This window comes from Rissa tridactyla, chromosome 1, assembly GCF_028500815.1.
Source record: "Rissa tridactyla isolate bRisTri1 chromosome 1, bRisTri1.patW.cur.20221130, whole genome shotgun sequence".
NCBI classification, from domain to species: Eukaryota; Metazoa; Chordata; class Aves; order Charadriiformes; family Laridae; genus Rissa; species Rissa tridactyla.
The window spans coordinates 132,248,863-132,268,026 of record NC_071466.1 but is presented as its reverse complement, the minus strand read 5'-3'; the positions used below and the strand labels follow the sequence as shown (position 1 = coordinate 132,268,026).

At 44.1% G+C, this 19,164-nt stretch overlaps 1 protein-coding gene across 1 annotated transcript in view; it reads left to right on the top strand.

The window, feature by feature from the left end:
* Positions 1 to 16,956, top strand: part of TBX15 (T-box transcription factor 15) — a 102,021-nt gene extending 85,065 nt beyond the window's left edge. Inside the window, exon 8 of the mRNA XM_054185222.1 lies at positions 13,390 to 16,956. Within this exon, the coding sequence (XP_054041197.1) occupies positions 13,390 to 14,174 (785 nt within the window). The 3' untranslated portion in view covers positions 14,175 to 16,956. The remainder of the gene's footprint in view (positions 1 to 13,389) is intronic.
* Positions 16,957 to 19,164: the final 2,208 nt, after the last annotated feature.

Here is a 19,164-nt window from a genome sequence, read left to right as displayed (position 1 = left end):
TTCTTAGCTTTTCTTTTGTCACTTGCTGATTTTTTCATGAAATAAAAGTGTTATCTGCCTTTTCCAAGACAGTTTTGTCAAACAAATCCAACTGAATTTGTTGGTTAGTTAGAGATTTGACTGATAGAAATAACTGTATAGGTGTGACAGATTTTTGGAGAGCATGTGACTTATTGCCACATGTGCCAGCTTGTAAAAGTTAGCATTAGTGTATATTAAGAAATGAGTAGCTGACTGATCTCAAAGCTGACATGATAACTGTGAATACAGCATCCAGAGCAACACAACTCCTAGTGTTGCTCTGCAGAAGCTGGTTCCAGAACTAACTTGTCTAGAAATAAATGAAACAGTGCAGTTGCTAAAAGGTACAAACCTCATTAAGACTGCAAAGTGGTCAGTAATGATGGGGACAAAGGTATGAAGGGCAACAGAGATTGCTTGGTAACCTGCATACATTAAAACAAAGCGTCGCTTTTAGTTCAGCCGGATACAATATCATGTGTCTAGGAAAAAAAACGTAGGACTTACACACCCACCGAGTGTGTGCTGCAAAGCGTTGGCATTGACAACAATTTGGAGGTCTCAGTGGATAAGCCACTGCACAGGCAAGGGACAGTGTATGTAATGCTGTGATAAAAAGAGACATGCAATCCTTGGTGTAGAAAGAACCAGTGGTAAGCAGTGGGGAGACAATTTCCTAGGAGCAAACTGATATTACAATATGGTCTTCTACTGTAAGTATTTTTAAAGAGTGGAAAGAGATTAAAGAGGATTCAGGGGAAAAAAAGGAGAACAGTTTGTTGGGTGGAGATGTCTGAGAATGAAAACTCAGTTTGCATAGTTAGTCAAAAAGAAGATCAAGTACCAAATCTTTATGACCTATACTGTCTTGCAGAGAGAAGAACACATGGTAGCTCTGCGTCAAACACCCTCGACAGACTCTTGTGACTGCAATTTCCATGTTTTTATGACACAACTGTGTGGAACATTCAAGTGGCTCTGATTTTTCTACTCTAAAACGCTTTTTGTGGGATGTTAAGAGCTAAGGAGTACAGAAGTTCCCCCTCATCCACCTTATTCATACATTTTATTGTTTTACAGGTTTTTATGTCCCTCTTCTATGCTTCTCACAGTGAATAGCACCAGCCATTTCATTTCTCTTCAAGTGGGAAGTTTTCCAGGTCCTTAATCGTTTCTTGAAAAACAAATCTGCACAGAGTATTCCAGATGCATCCACATGACACAATTATCTAAACGTATTATAATTTTTTCCACATTATCCTTTCTGCCATTCAACATACATCCTAGTGCTTTGCTCATTTGTTTGGCCCAAGCTGTATGTTGAGCGAGGGCCACAGTGACACACCGAATCGATACTCGGCACGCTGGATGCAGCTGTTTCATACAGGGATTAAATAACTTTCTAATCTACACAATGACAGGTTTCAGCTGCCACACAAACTGGGAGCCTGATATCACGACCGGTCACGTAGATGCCTGGTGCGGCTGACTTCAGAAGTACATGAGCTTCATTTGCATGTATTGCTATTGAAGTAAAGCACACCAGTAAGTCTCTGCAGGTCTGTGGCCTTAGTGGTCACCAATAGTGACCATAGTCCTACCAAGGAGAAGAACATGTTGTTTCTGTCAGCGAAACCCTCTGGCCTGAGAACACAAGCTCTCTTTTGGAGCATGCAATCCCAAAGCCATTGCAGCTTTACAAGGGCAAGCACCATGTTTGACACAATCATAGCAGATCTGCAGCCAGTTTGGGAAAAAAAAGTCCCCTGCCTAAACAAAACCTTTGCAAGAAATGCTCAGAAAACGGCAGTCCGGGAGAGGCTGACCTTCTGGAGTATGATGTCACCCGCTCTGCAGTCTACTTATTACTAGGGAAAAAGGGGGCTTGGGATTATTGAATGCACATGGCAATGAGATGTGGGGAAGGCCAAGAATCTATTAAAGTCTTTAATTGGAATATATTTTCAAAATTTAGATTGAACCTCATCCAGATTCTCATTATTAAAAATATGTGGCTTAGTTTCTTGATTTTAATAGGGAACATAAAAAAAAAAAATGAAGAGAGAGAGGAGAAAGAAAATAAGAGTTCCAGTAACTCTGGATCGTGTCACTTTCCAAGAGTGAAAAGAGCTATTGCTGGCTCCTATGTGATATACGGTTTCCCACAGGATATTGTGATAAGCAGATCGCTATCAGTGACTGTAAGTTTTGCCAGGACATAGAGGCTAGAAAGGCACTGTGACAATACTAGAATAGTGATCAGTATCTGATCCTCCTACAAAAGCTGATGACTTAGGCAAGAAGTAAAATAGAAGGTACACTAGCAGCTGGTAAAAAAAAAATGCCTCCTAAGCAAAATTTCAGGACTAATATGAGAGTCACACGATGTGGTATATCAGCAGGTTTACAGCACATAAAATTTTACTTCACCATTAAATTACTGTTTTGATACATGCATACCAAATCCACAGGAGTCAAACATCTTAGCTTTGACTGGTGAGTTCTCAAGGCAGCTTTCCTTTCAAATGAGGTTTCTTTGCTTGAATAGGTGCCTTTGCTCTCTACCAATTGCCTTCAGTAGATTCAACCCCTTCTCCATCAAATTGAGCATCTGCACTGATCTTGGGCTGGAGACCTGAGGTAGAGAGGCCACCTGTTAGAGAGTCTGCAAAATTGTTGTTAATTGTTGTTGAGATTAGCCTCTAGAGCTTGAAATTTGTCTAAAAAGGGTATGGGAGGCAGAGAGGGGTATGCTCCTTGCCGGTAAGACAGCTGTTGCGATCTCTGGTATCAGCAGGTATGCTGCTAACTCTACAGCAGCATGCACGTACAAACCGGTGACTGAGTACAGCTCCTTCTGTCTTCCTCTGCGAGGGAACATCATAACCCTGCAGTCTTGTGTCAACAAGGATACGCAGAAAAGGCTCCCTCTCCTCTGTGTGGAAGAGGTTGAATCTTCTCATTTACTGCTGGAAAGGAACAATGTTTTCTTGTAGTAGCGATGAGTCCAGACAGACCCTAAGGCTGTCTGGCTGCAGATGGGAGACAGGTACCCTGAGCTGAGGTGTTGCTGCTTTTCCAGCTTCCTTGTCTGTAAACATTACCCTTTTCAGGCAGGCATCTTGTCTTGCCAAAGTTTTTCTGTACTGCTTGTTACTCATTTCTTCTTTGGCATAATGCTCTTCTCTATGCCGGGTGTGGTACTCAGAGAGCTGCCCTGATCGCACCCATCTGAAAACAATATTGTGAACGCACAAATATGTTTTGTTGTCAAGTGGAGGGAAGACTGAGCCCTCCAGAACTTCATCTGAAGGTATCGGAGGTGCCTTGAGGCAGAAAGAAGCAAGTAACTGTTAAGATCCCCAAAATAGCGTCTCCCAAAAGGTGGAGCTGCTGATGTTAAAGGAGGCTGAACAACCTACAAATACATCTGCTTGGCCACTTGCCTCCTGACGGCAGCCATCGGTTCTCTCAGCAATGCCACCAGGATAATATGGACGCTGCTTCCCTTTCAAAATCAATTGTGAACGGTCTAGGCTATTGGCAGAGGTCAGATATCTGGGTTTGGTCTCAATTATCTTCTTGATTCTTTTGACCTTGACGAAAAGATTGGAAACAGAGCAGTTGTTGCCAGAGTTATTGGGATCAAGAGCTGGTTTCTGCTGCATACTTCAAATGGCTAGTAGATTGCCTCATCTAAACGAAGCAACAGGGAACAAACTGTTCCAGCTTCTTCTTGGTTGAGCTGCAGACAGTTTTTCTTTAGGGAAGGGGTATTTCTGGTGCTTCAAGGTCTCATCTTTCACAGTGAAAAGCTGAAATACCCTCCCAGATGTGACACGAGGGGCTGACAGTCAAAGTTTGTGCCACTCCCTGATGACCTGAAAGGAGCCTGAAGCACTCGGTTACTCTCTGGAGGTGTTTACCCCAAAGTCTAATTACTGAAGCCTAAATCTCCGTTATCTCATGGGTGGTGATCATGTTTCACAAGGATGAATGGAGAGGGGCAATGATACTTTGGATACTTTGAAGATTTGCAGTTTCCTCAGAGTGGCACGTTATTTTGTCACGAGTAGAAAGTGGTGTGTGCTTTGAGCTAGCCACAATACTGCAACATTGTTCCTCGGTTCAGAAATTTTGAACCACAGTGCCTCTGGGGTTTTATAGTTGTTTACTATATTTTTTAATCATTTAATGTGCTGGAGCTTCCAGGGCCTGTGTTGGCCCAAAGCAGACTCCATCAAGAATGGCAGGAGAGGTTTGCAATTCAGTTTAATTTTGTCACCACCAAAGAAATCACAACGATTTCAGTTAATCTCAGATGCAAAGTTGCAGCAGCTGCTGTTGTGACTTTCCAAAGGATTTATGCCACGGTCCTTTTCTGCATCCTGTTTTCATTCAGTGTTATCTCCTGGGGTAGCTTTCGTTACATGACCCCCTTGTCAATGTCTGTGCCCAACTGATGGTTGTAAATGTGAGGTACAGTGCATAATTATCACTGATGAGCAATTTTCTTAACTAAAGTGGGGTGCTCATCATCCTCCAAGCCTGAGTTGATTCGGTCTGTCTGTACTTGAAGAAGGGAATCGGGAGACATTTCTGTAGGAGCTGATGTACACCTCACAAAAGTGTTGTCTATGCCCATGTTACAACTGTCTGCACACAAGACACAAAATCCCATCCAACAGGCCTCCTGAGACAGCATGGAGCTGGCCCAAGAATATCGTGTGTTTATATGAGTAGCAGAAACCCTTGTATTAAAGACAGTTTGGGGGGACTGAGAAGGGGATGTTGTCTCTTACTTTTGAGCATGTTCTCTTGGTGCTCTGTATATAGATGGGAATGGAAATCGGGTGTCCTGAATTGTACTTTCTGTCCACATTAGAAAAAAGCGTTGTTTTTTACCATTACATCTTGAAAATATTTTGTATTGGAGGCTGACTGAGGCAAGTGTCCTGGTTTGAAGTTTTCTCTCTAACTTTCTGACTGCTCAGTTTGTGTTGCAGAGATCTGTAAGAGCTAAAGGGAACTAAAGTGTTATTCTGAGATTTATCATTAATTCCAGTGATTCTTGTAATTTGAGGCAAACTTATAAAAAAGATCCTTCTCTATAATTTACTAACCTTAAATAAAATTTCGTTTCATTCCTCACTTCTGTGCCATACAGTACATACTTTCCCCCTTAAATCTATTGCTGTAGCCATCTTTTTTGCACTGTGAGCTGTATCTCAAAGAACTACAAAGCACTCTTTATGTTTCCCCTACAAACCCAGCAATTTGGCATGCGGTAGATTTTGGGTCTCATTTGGGCCTTTTAAAAATTTTACCAGTGGATTCATAATCTGATAATTGGCCAAGGGCTCTAGAGAGAAAACAGGCAGCTACACTCTGTGAAGACAGAAATGGCTCTCATTCCCATGAAAAAGGGAAGTTTTCATTCCTAGAATTGGGGAAAGAACAAAGAAAGAGTCCAGCGCATCACAGACCAGGCGTCCCTGCCCTTGCTTTGTGAGAGCATGAGAACGAGGCATCAAAGCTGTTTAGTTTTCCAAAGTGGTGAAGAAGGAACTCAGAGGGGTAGCCCTGGTTACAAGAAGTATGTGATGAAGAATCTTTCAGTCCTTCTGGATGTTTTAGGTTTGAGTTTTGGAAAACTAGAAGTGGGAAGAGAGACCTCAGGCTGTCAGTTGCACTTGCAAGACAGAAGTTGTCATGATATGTGAGAGCAGGAGTGACACCTGATTTTGTGGCATTTAGATGCCTGGAGAAGCAAGTAGGTGTTGAGCAGGACTGAGACATGTGCTGCTTGAAGCAGGAATGAATCCAGGTTTGTGCTAGGCCTGGCTCTGAAAGGACATGAGATCAGATGATTACAGTGGCACCCTCTGGCCTCATAATCTATCAGTCAGATGACCTGACAATCTGCACAAACCCTCCCTCATTACCATCTCAAATTTCTACCTTTAGGCAAGTGCTTCATTTTTGTTCCACGGCCAAAGCTGAAGTAACTTGGAAGACAGGGAGTAAGTTTCATAAGCCGTACCTAGGGTGCATGCATGTGCGAGTGCACAGAACAGGAATGGAATTTTACCTTTTTGTTCAAATCTGTTTTCCTGCATGCATGCCATCACATTTATTTACTGTTGTGTCCAAGGGTAGAACATTGCAAAAAAATGGGAAGAGTTGGTCTCTCCCATGCTTTAGAAAATCCCTTCACACATGTGTACGTGTCTGTGGAGCCTTCACAAAAATCAGACCTTTCAGGAGTGACTTGGAGTATGTCTGCATGGACAGGCTCCTCTGTCTGTGCTCCACGCTGGCCAGACACATGCCAGCTCCCAGCCAGCTCCATTTGGAAAGCTGGAGAGCTGCGTTAGCATGGCTCTGTGCCCAAGCGAATATAAACTGCCTCTCAGAAGGGCTTATTAGCTCAAGCAAAGCACCAGGGGGAGAGCTGTGAGCCAGATGAATGACTAGTGGTCACAGCCCCTCTTTCACACACCCTCCGGTGCTTGGATAGACACATGCCTATCACATGGTGGAGATGCTGTCGTGTTGGGTATGTGTCAGAAGAGGGGCTGCAGTTCCTCCAGGAGACCCATCAGGGAGACCAGGCACTGATGACTCCCAAGCATCTGGCCTTCGGGCTAGCTCCTGCTCACATCCGAAGGTGGGAGAAGATGGCTGGGCTGAGGCTGTGGGCCAGACACTGTCCTGCTGGGCTGAGTACAGCCTCTGAGCTATAGGCTGGCCATGCTGAACCTGAGGCCATATCTGTGGCCATAATAGGCTAAACTACCTTGTGTGTGGAAGTGGGCTGAGCTGTTTAAGAAGTGTTTGCATTCAAAGAATGATAACTTGGTGCTAACTACACATCAAAATGTGAATTTTTAAGACAAATCACCTTGTATTTCCCATTCTTGTTAGAAAGTCAAGGCACAAGCTCCAAGGACCCTCAGCCACATTTGTTCTTAATGAGACAGTGAGTACCAGGTTATCACTGTCTGAGCCCAACCACAGCAAGAGCTGGAGGCTGCTGATGTGGTCAGAGAATGGCAGTGATCAAGTTGCCTAAACTGCTCTAAAGCTCTTCCCTGTAGCTGTCTGATGAGACTCTACCATTGGACAGGGTATGCCCGTCATGTTCAAATATCTTGTGCTGACTGCAGCTTCAGCTTGTGCTTTCCCTCCTCCTCTGCACTAAGCAAGGGCTTCAAGGACTGAGAGGTTTGTACGGAGGCACTGCAGGTGATGGTAGCAACTGATGCCTGGAAACATTAGCAAGGAAAGTAAGCTGCAATTGAGTCCAAAGTGTGATTTATGTGCACCTTTCAGATAAAGGAGGTTGGGATAACTTGTAGGTCAACTGACTAGTGTGGTGTCATTCATAAGAGATCCCAGAAATTTTTCCATGCACAATTGCTTCAGGCTCCCTTGGCACTGATGCTCTCCCCCCTATCTCCCCGTTGCCAGAAAGCTGCCTTGGCTAACACTGGCTGCTGACAGATGTGTTTTCCATCTACACTGCAGTGTTAGAAGTTCTCTACGTGACCTGCACTATGTGGAAGGGGTCCTCTTTGCCTTTCAGACACCCTGGCATGCAGAATGCTTCAAGAATACTCCAGGCCATAGGCACATCATACCCCTGGACTGGGTATGTTTGGGCTTGCAGTTTACCCCGAAATTGTCCTTAACACAAGCTCTGTCTAGGTAAAGGCAAAAGCAAGGTCTATTTGGAACGTATAGGGAGACAGAACCATTACCAAAGTTTAGAACACAAGTGACAGGAAGGAAAGACCAGTCAAAGCTACTTGAGGTGAAATTTTAACAGCAGTTCTTATTTCTATCCAGAAGAGAAGCTGTAGTTTCTTCCCTAAACCTCATGGGTAGGAATTTGATACTGGTGCACAGCCACCATTTCTATATAGTGTTCACAAGAAGGAATGCTGGTGTGAGGAAGAAGGTTTGCATTTACATCCCGTCCTCTCCACAGAGTTTCCCTGTCTTCCACCATGATTTCATTCTTCTTTTTCCCATCTCCCCTCTTTACCAATGATTTCTCACTTCCTGGTCCAGTTTGCAGTTTTTGACCTTTCTTGCACTAGATGAGTCTCCACTCCTCCTCTTTGGAAATGCTCTTGTCTCTTTGATAAGGTGAACCTAGTTATCACTCCTATGCCCACAGAGAGAGCAGGCTCCTTTCAGGATGGCACCAGTTCTTGGCTAAGCCCCGGACACAGCGACAGGACACCGTGAGGGCAGATACTTTTGTCTGCCATGTGGGGCAGGGTTCAGATACAAAGGAGAGGGGTTTGAAGTTACCTTGCATTTTATACAAATGTGATTCACTAACTGCATGTATCTGGGACTGATGTATGCAGGGCTAGAAATTATATTCAGAAGACCACGATAGTAATTAATCTCTCTGGAATCATGGCAAGTGTGGAGGTGGGAGGCACTGTGACATTCATGGTAAATGCTGTTGGTGTTGGCAATTATTTCCGGGGCGACAGTGAGTAGAGAAAAGGAAAAGAGGAGAATTATTGAGCAATTCATTTTGTTCTTCCTTAAATGTGGTTTTACTTGACTTAAACCAGACCTAAACATAGCCTTGTGTATCAGTTTAACTAGATTGGTTCGTATCCATGCCTTCCATTAAAACGACATACACATCTGTGTATCTGAGACCGTAGAATGGTGTGGATATACTTGCTGGGCTTGCTGCCATGTCTAAGGGTATTTGGCTGACTTTGTAACAACTACAGTCCAAGTTATAACTTCACAAAAGTCCAGGTTGTGTTTGGCCCATACTTAGGGCTGCCAGCAAAGATGGATCAGAAATATTGTTCAGAGTAGAGCTGTTTGCCTTCTGAAGAGGGTGAGCTGAGATGGGCCTTGCTTTGTATTGTTTCCCGTTCCACTTAAAGGTGTAAAGATTATTCTGCAAATGATCAGGAACTTCAGGCATCTGCGTTATGCTCTGCTGCAGCAGAAGTCTGGTGTGTCCTGTGCTTATGGTTGGCATTCGCAGCAAAGCATTCTTGAAAGACACTCATCAGGTCTGGCATTTGCTCCTGTTGATAGATCTCTCATCTCCTCACCATTTTAAAGTTAAAGAGAAAAAGAAAAAATCTTTTTCGTTTTTTTTCCCTAATTACTGTGTTGTCACTTCAGGGTTTTTCTGTTGGCCTACAAATAGGAATAACTCAGAGCAGAATCACTTTAGTCCCTCTTTTGGGGTAACCTGAAATGCGCAATTCAGTGTTTCAGTTTTGGAACCACTAAGAATATCCTGTAACTGCTAATCAGAGATCTCTACTTACTCCCTGTGGAGTCAGTGCCTCAGTTATGGGTATGACTCGATTGGAACTTCTTAGCAGATGTTTAAAGCTTAATGCTTGAGGTGACTGGTGTGTGTGCTCTTCTTCTGCATAGTTTTTAAAGGTTAACTGTGGGGTAAAGGAAGACTGAAATGAAGACATTGTAGTTAATCATTTATTGTGCATATTTTATTTCAAACAGATCATTAAATGCTCATACATCCATACATATGTATTTTTACTTATTCTCCAGACACTGTCAGCACATAAGTCACTGTCTGAAGTTTGTTCATGAAATATGTGGTGTAAAGAATCAAGTGTGGAATTACTGTGGGTTAAATACATCTCACTTTGTGCTGTATTTGTTTTGTGATTATGTGACCTCTGTATCTTGAGCTTTAATACCTAAGTGATGATATATGAACTCAGCTGTCTGCCTGCCCTCCCGGTCAGAGGTCACCCTCTTTAGTGCACGGCTAGCAGGAAAATGTGTGTTTGTGGTCGTGTACCTCAGTTCCAACTTACCTTTATTAGCAATTTCAACTGAAACAGACTTTGCAATGAAACTACTTGTGCAGAGGCAGCCTTTCCTTTCTGCTGATCTTGCTACGGTATTGGCAACCTGTAAAAGAGAGGTGGGGAGAAAAGACGGAGGAGGTACCATCTTTACTTACCACAACAAAATTAGCCAGAGATTGTCTGTCAGAGACTTTAAATAAACCAGGAAAGTGTACCTTTTAAAATAAATACTAAATTAGAAATTAATGCAAAAAGTCTTTGAACTCTGAAGCAAAAATGCACAATCAAGTTTGAGCATTCCAGTGTTGTCAAGAAGGGAATATAGAGAGTCCGCGATGCCATTTGAAACTTCAAATTTTCTCATGAATTCTAATGGAGATTTGACTCAATGCTTTGCTTTTATGCTTCTGAATGAATGTCAAAAGGAGTCAGTGGCTTTGCAATAAGTGTTCATTTTCACTCTAATACCCCATTCTGTTTCATAGAATCATAGAATGGTTTGGGTTGGAAGGGACCTTTAAAGGTCATCTAGTTCCCACCCCCCTGCTGCCGACAGGAACACCTTCCACTAGACCAGCTTACTCAAAGCCCCATCCAGCCTGATCTTGAATGCTTCCAGGGATGGGACATCCACAACTTCTCTAGGCAACCTCGTCCAATGTCTCACCACCATCATAGTGAAAAATTTCTTCCTAATATCTAATCTAAATCTTCCCTCTTTCAGTTTAAAACCGTTACCCCTCGTCCTATCACTACACTCCCTGATTAAGAGTCCCTCCCCGTCTTTCCTGTAGGCCCCCTTTAGGTACTGGAAGGCTGTGATAAGATGTCCCTGGAGTCTTCTCTTCTCCAGGCTGAGCAACCCCAACTCTCTCAGCCTGTCTTCATAGGAGAGGTGCTCCAGCCCTCTGATGATCTGTGTGTCCCTCCTCGGGACCTGTTCCAACGGGTCCACGTCCTTCATGTTTCATCCTAGACGTCTTAGAAAGAGCTATCAGAGACTCATAGAACAGTTGGGGTTGGAAGGGACCTTTTAAAGGTCATCTAGTCCAACCTATGCTGAAATGAGCAGAACATCTTCAACTAGATCAGGTTGCTCAGAGCCCTGTCCAACCTGACCTTGAATTTTTTGCAGGGATGGGGCACCTACTGCTCCTCTGGGCAACCTGTTCCAGTGTTTCACCACTCTCATTGTAAAAAATTTCTTCCTTATATCTACTCTAAATTTACCCTCTTTTAGTTTAAAACTATTACCCCATGTCCTATTGCAACAGGCCCTGCTAAAATGTTTGTCACCAACTTTCTTATAAGCCCCCTTTAAGTATTGAAAGGCTGCTATAAGGTCTCCCTGGAGCCTTTTCTTCCCCAAGCTGAACAACCCCAACTGCCTCAGCCTTTCTTCATAGGAGACGTGCTCCATCCCTCTGATAATTTCTGTGTTCCTCCTCTGTACTCACTGCAACAGGTCCATGTCTTTCCTGTACCGAGGTATAATCTCACTTACATTCTCACCATCATAAACTGACACAGAACCTGTATTTCTAGTGCATCTCTTAACCGTTAGCATCACCTATTCTTTCTTCATCAAGCAGCACTGCATTCAGTGCCCCCCCCCTATTTTGCAGCAGACCTAGGCTGGTCTCAAAATCCTGCTGGGTTTTTTCCACAAGGCACCACAAGGGAAAGCTGTCCCTCACTTTTGATCCTTAATGTACGGTTTCTGCCTTGGTTAAATTTCAGCTCTTTTCAAGTCCCTTTACGTCTCACCTGTCTTCTTGCCCAATGCTGCCTCACCAGTTGTCTTCCTAGTACCTCTGGTTCTACTTATCCCCTGGTGAAGTCTCTTCACCAGCACCTCTTTGCTGCTTTTACAAGAGTCTTTGGCAAACTACAGATCTGTCACTTTGACCTTGGTGCTAGGGAAGGTCATGGAACAGATCCTCTTGAGTGCCATCATACATCACGTACAGGACAACCAGGTGATCAGGCCCAGTCATCATGGGTTTATGAAAGGCAGGTCCTGCTTGACAAACCTGACTGCCTTCTATGATAAGGTGACCTATGTGTGGATGAGGGAAAGGCTGTGGATGTTGTCTACCTAGACTTTAGTAAAGCCTTTGATATCATTTCTCACAGCATTCTCCTGGAGAAACTGGCTGCTCATGGCTGGGACAGGTGTACTCTTCACTGGGTAAAAAAATGGCTCGATGGCTGGGCCCAAAGAGTTGCGGTGAATGGAGTTACACCCAATTAGCAGCCGATATTAGGAAATATTTCTTCACCAAATGGGTTATCAAGCACTGGAACAGGCTGCCCAGGGAAGTGGTTGAGTCACCGTTCCTGGAGGTATTTAAAGACGTGTAGATGTGGTGCTTAGGGACATGGTTTAGTGGTGGACTTGGCAGTGCTAGGTTAATGGTTGGACTCAATGATCTTAAATGTCTTTTCCAGCCTAAACAATTCTATGATTCTGTGATTCAGTGTTAGTTACCCTAATGCAGAAACGGGATCTCATGCAAAGGGAATCATTCAAGTGAAAAAAAAAAAAAGTTTCACACCAGAAAACTGCATTCCCTTGAGCACAGAAGTGGTTTTCCTGGTTGACGAAGGAAGTTTCCCCTAACTCCGAATCTTGCCTACAAATCATCTCCTCTCAAGTTCAAAATTGTGCCATCTGCTTCTTCGTATCACTTACTTTCAGTTTGTTACTGTTCTTGTAGTATTATGCAGTATCATTTTCCCAGGACAGAACGTGTGAGCATCCCTGCTGTGCAAAATAATCAATTATATTGTTCATAGCATAAATACTGTATAATACATTGATACTACCAACATGCATATATATCAATATTTTGTTAACACCAGTGATACAGCATATGGAATCCCATTTAAAGCTAAAGTACATGATTGAAATACCTGACACATCCCCTTTCTCTGCTTGGTGGAACTGGCTATGGCTTGAAACAGTGTCCCTTCATTCTAGTGTTACTTCTGGATTAAATCAGTACCACTGCACCACCAGCCATCTGAAAAAACTGCTGAGCAATGCAAAGTCCAACATGCTTTCAGCCACTTTCCGCTGCAAGCCCCCGGAGAGGATGATAAAGCATGTTTTTAGTGGGGGCCATGGTGGTCTTTCTGCAGAGCAGGAGAGGGAAATGAGATTCTTTTTTTCTGAAAAAAAGGACTAGATAAACATGCCTGGAAATGGCAGACCTCTTGACTGATGGAGCGGTGCTTCTTGCAGCTTTTCCCACTGCCTTCAATTGCTTTGTGGCATGCTTGCTTCCCTCTCATATTTTCAAAGGGAAGAAAACCTCCATTGAAAAACAAAATCATAACAAAAAAGCAGCAGGAAAGACCAAGGGATGCTATTAATAAAGTGAGGGCTCTTGCCAAGAAAGTTTTCCAGCGGCCATTTTACCACCCTTGTTTCTTTATTAAACTAAGCTGTTTTTTAATGAGACCGTCTCGTTTTGCAGATGTGGTCCCGGGCTCTGAACATCCTCCCATGTGTTTTGTTTTGCAGGAGGCAGCACGGGCACCTCCCCGACCACCTCCAGCACAGGGACCCCGTCGCCCTCTGCTTCCTCTCACCTTCTCTCTCCATCCTGCTCCCCTCCGGCCTTTCATCTGGCCCCCAACACTTTCAACGTGGGCTGCCGGGAGAGTCAGCTTTGCAACCTCAACCTGTCTGATTATCCCCCGTGTGCCAGAAGCAACATGGCCGCCTTGCAGAGCTACCCAGGGCTGAGCGATGGTGGCTACAACCGGCTGCAGAGCGGCACCGCTTCCGCCTCGCAGCCTTCCGAAACCTTCATGCCTCAGAGGACTCCATCCTTGATCTCAGGAATGCCGACTCCTTCCTCCCTGCCCAGCAACAGCAAGATGGAGGCGTACAGTGGCCAGCTGGGGTCCTTCCCCAGCTCCCAGTTTCAGTATGTCATGCAAGCAGGCAGCCCTGCCTCCACCTCCTCCTCTTCACACATGTTCGGTGGTGGCCACATGCAGCAGAGCTCCTACAACGCCTTCTCCCTGCACAATCCCTACAACCTTTATGGATACAATTTCCCTGCTTCCCCCAGGCTGGCGGCGAGCCCGGAGAAACTCACCACCTCCCAAAGCACTTTACTCTGCTCTTCCCCGTCCAGCGGGGCCTTCGGAGAGAGGCAATACCTTTCCACAGGGATGGATCACGGGATGCACATGATCAGCCCTCCCTCTGGCAACCAGCAGACGGCCAACGCCTGTGACAACAGACAGTACGGTGCGGTTCAGGGCTCCTCCTCACAGATGTCTGTGCACATGGTCTAACAAGCTGTGCCCCTCCTTGGCATTGAAGGCAGACGGACCTTCATTGTTTCCATGGGTAAACCCATCCCAGTACCTTTTTGTCTTCAAACTTATAGTGGAACTAGTATTTTAATGATAAATAAGAACACAAGCCACCTAGGTATGCACCACCGAACCTCGTGGAAAGCCTTGACTGACAGCCGTCACAGCTTGTTGAAGCCCAGGTCTTCCAGATCTGGCACGGAGCATCTGCTCTTTCTGGACATTGCAGAGAGAAGGGCATGACTTTAATGAGAAGCTGGAGAGAAGTAGCTGAATATACCATTTATGCATTAACTCTCAGCTTGTGTGAGCTCTCGGTGTGGAGGGAGCCATGTCCCTGTGCTATCTCCTCTGGGTGATGAAGAAAAGCCATCTCCCAAGGTTTCGTCCTCTGAAGCTGCACTGCCCATAGCTCTAAAGACCTCCCCCTTCCCAGACCATCCCTCAGGGCTGGAACAGCTCAGCCCATTTCTGAAGCCAACAGCAGCCTGTGGCTCCTTCTGCCACTGTAGCACAGGAATGGCATTGCTGGGCTGGAGCTTCTCCTCCCAAGGAGGTTTCTGCATTTTCACCCTGGCTCTGCCTGACCGGCGGCTTCTTTGTGAGGGTCGAGCTTACCAGCACCCAGCCTGCAGAGATGGGAAAGAGAGAAGAGAGAGAAAAGTTTTAACCCACAAGTGAGCCTCAGACATAAACAGGGCCTGATCTCCAGAAAGATGCGAGGGGGAGAAGGGGTTCATCTCCTGTTGACGTGAACCGAAGTGATGCAGCCAAACAGAACGGACGACAGCCTTCGTGGGGAACATGTATGCCATAGCACTCAACCCAATGGGAGGAAACTCTCCAGACTGAGCTCACGGGGAAGAGCAATGAGGAAAGAGAGCCCTGCTCTACAGAAGTGCAGCCGGCCTCCCTCACTTTGCATGCAAGAGTTGCCATAGAAAACCATTAGCATTTCAGTAACAGTGAGGTCGAGTATTCGCCAGCCTCCTGCCTGCCACATGATCTCTGTTTAACCAAATAGATCATTGCCTTTTGACATCTTTCTTTTCTGTATTTTTTTCTTCTTTTTTTTTTTTTTCTTCAAATCCTTTAAAAATAGGAAAACAATTGTAGCTTGGTGCAAGCTATGCATTTAAGTTGTGTGAAAATGCAAATACCAAGTAACAGAATACAGATATTATTGAGATTTGTTGTGAGGTGTTGTAGATAAATGTATTTATATGCCTAGTGAGGGATTCAATATTATGAATATAAAAGAGGGCAAAAAAAATGGTATGTAAAATATGTATGAAGAAAAAGGTGTATAAAGATTTGCCCTATGCACGGAACTCTGTTTCTAAGTGCCAAGCACAGAACGCGCTAAATAAATCTTTGCAATTGTTTCCTCTGTGTTTTTCTCTGTCTGTAAGGCTTCCTCAACAGTCTTCTAGAGACAGACGTTTTCAAAATACTGTCACGCATGTTTGCACAGCAGAGGAAATGAAGACACAGTGCTAAATTGTGAAGTCCAGGCAATATTACAATAAAAATAAAAATTCTGTCATCTCAAGAAATTTTAAAAATTGAGTGCTTGGGATCTGTAAAGTGCCTGCCTTCACAGGAAGAGTGTCTTACGGACAGCTAGAGTTGTTATTTTGGTTCTTACAGTCTAATAAAAAGCTCCTCAGAATCATTTTTTACAGTTAATATAGAAAATAATTCTTACAAATGACAGTATGATTTGTTTCTCATTTTTAAATGTCATTTTGGGGTATGTGTCAGCTTTTCATTTGCACTACATTTCTAATATGAAATTGAGACATCAACACTGAAAGCAGTGGGGAAGTTAACGCCCCCCCAAAACGTGGCTTTAAGTTATGGCTGCAGAGTTTACAGCTTTCCTTGTGTCAATAAACTTTTTTTTTTTTTTTTTACTGAACTGAAAAAGCACCAGGCAGAAGGCAGAAAGACCTTGAAGACAATTTTTTACAAGCAGTTCTTAATTTTTATTTTTACAAGGGCAGATAAATATACTAATGTCATTCCCAGTTCTGTGCCTAGTCTGTCTGTATTCTGGCTTTTACTGTGTCTAGTTGTGGATGCTTCAGAAAAAGGTTGGAAGGACTATGGATGGGAGCAAATCTGTCCCTCCCTTTGCTGTCTTTTGTTTACCCTGTCTTTACTGAGGTGTCACCTGCTACATTCAGACTCCACCTGATTTGGCACAACCGAAAAAACCAACTTTGGTAGGTCCGTGAGCCATTCAGTTCTTCTCGCAGTATCCATTGCTTTATATTTATTGACACCAAATGCCATTACGGTTGTATTGCTTGTTTATGTCGTTTGGCTCAGTCTTTCAGATGTTTCTTACAAGTGCTGCTATGTATTGCTCAAGCCTTTTCCAAGTGACTGACAAGTTTATTGATTTTGAACTATCTTCAGGAATGAGTTGATCTCCAACGTTAATGCTTTTCCATGGTCAAAATATGTAACAAGCAACACCAACATGCTGCTAGTGGCTCATCGATCCCTTCTCAAGTGCCTTCCTAACCCCACCTGATTTACTGCCTTCCAGCCCAAGAAGTTTGTTCCGGTAAGACTTCCTCATACGTGAGGATGGTGCAGCCCTTTGAATACCGTGGAAAGAAATCACAATACTCAAGAGCAAAGTATTGCTCTTTCTTATTTATTCTGTTTAATTCTTTGTGAGTGAGTCTGTATTTCAGCTAATAAGAAAATGTGATTTAATGAAATCTAAATCCTTCTCAGTACCAAAATGTATGTGTCTAGTCTTGATGGAAACAAACAAACAAAAAGAATTTAATCAAAAATTATCACTGGAAACAGTCACTGAAGTAAGTAAAATACAGATGTAGGGCACAACCTTCAATATTAGCATGAAGAACTGGACTCCCGGTTTCCATGCATTTTAGTAGGTATCCGTGGGGAAGAGCTTTGAAATTGTCACCCAGACTCTTCAGCAATATGACCCTTCAAGTTATTGAGCACGCTGTCTCTGATCCAGCCAAGCTCTTCAGCGTACTGAGGTAACGTTACTCTATCCAACTGCCTTCGGTATGAAACTTACTGACCTTAGGGTGAGCATGTATTGACCATACCTATTGACCATATTTATAGACATATTTATTTAGTTCTTATGCGGCACATAAATAAAATGAGAAAGCTTTATTAGCTAGGTAGTTATTCCTTCATCTTAGCATATGTTGAAGTGTTTTATTGATTCAGGGTCAGAATATTCAGCACCAAGACTGAAAAGGGGCAGGAAAAAAACCTGAGAGAGGCTTCCCTATCCCAAGAGGTAAAGTTATAAATAGCCAAATACAACTCGGTGTGAAAGTTACACTGACAGTCTATGAGGATTAAAAACATGTTAACAGTGAAATGGGAAAAAAAGTAGTAAACTTTTTCCTTGGTTGTCACTGTGCAAAGAAAAAGTAGAGCAACGTTTGGAGGGCAGCATCAAAAATAACAGGCTAAAGCATGTTAAAATTTTTTACTTAGTGTCCAGGCAGGTGCACAGGTGAAGTCGTCCCAGGATAACACTCCTCTGAGCAGGCAACCTGCTTAAGGCCTTGACTCCACCCCAGAAACATGAGGTGAGCATTGAATTTGAAGTGGACGCAGGTATGACAGAGGTATCTGGTGTACAGCAGTGGCTATTCTCCCACCACCACACCTGTAGGGACACAAGGCTCTGAGCTATTTGTCACTTTTTACCAGGCTTCCCAGAGAAGAGGTGATGGTAATGGGCAATGGGCAATGGGAGAGATGCACCGGGGCCAGTCTGGGAAATCCGCTTGGGCCCAGCTCTCCTGGTGGGTGGCCCAGGTTGCGGTACACACAGCAGCCACCCCTGGAAAACTCCCTAACTGCCCTAACCACAGGGCTTGAGAGCCCTCCTGGCATGGTCATGCTCTCATCCAGGAGCCCTTTGATTGCCCATTTGCAAAGCATATGTGCGTGGGGGGCAGAGGCGGCCGTTGTGTGGTTCCTCTCCTCTTCCTTCCTTCCTTCCCTACTTCACCACGAACATCTGAACCCCTTGGCCAACTTTAAGCAACTTTGATAGTGTGGTCACACTCACAAAGATGTAAGTTCTCACATGTTTCTTTAGAAGAGACAGGGGAGGAGGACAGGGGCCCTATTAATTTTTCCCAGTGCAGGGAAAGCCACTGTGCAACATCTCCTCATTCAAAGAAGCCACACGAGGAACAGGTATCCTGCACGCACATCCTCCCACCCCAAGTTTCATCTGGCATATGCATGTTATTAGACACCAGAGGATCTGCCAAGAGCTGCAGAAACAAGGGGGTATTTACTCCACCACTCCTGGGCTGGCCCATTTGCTATTAGCCCATGCAGGCTTTGGCTTTGGCTTCCAGTCCAGGAGAAGAGAAGGCTCTCTATCTCCCCGTTAGATGCTGCGAATTTAAAAGGTGAAACATGATGTACCTCTTTGAAGAAGTACCCTTTTCTAAAAGCCCGATCCAAATGCCAGGAAGGGTAGCGTAAATCTCGATCCCTCATCTTGCAGCACAGGCTGTTCCAAATGCAACCCTGGCAGCTTGCTGCACAAATGAAAAGGATGGGGCAAAAATAATCAGAGTGGGTTTGTCAGCTTTGCAAAGTTTATTTAGCTTCATTCCTTAACACACTGACAGGCACAGGACATAAATATTATGGTGACCACTGTCAGCGCAGCTCAGCAACACCAGGACATTGCACGCCAGTGCGACATACTGTTCTTGGAGGGGATGTAAGTACCATGTGCTAAAGCAAAATGCTCACGGCACAAACATAAATACAAAGGTACACAGCCCATGACATTATGTTAGATATACTACAGCAAAAATTAGAGCAGATGATCTACTAGTGTGGCTGATTTATTGCATACTGGGTGAAGCTTTACTGATGTACGTGAGGGCTGACAGATAGTCATTTGCCATTACAAAAAAAAAAAAAAGCG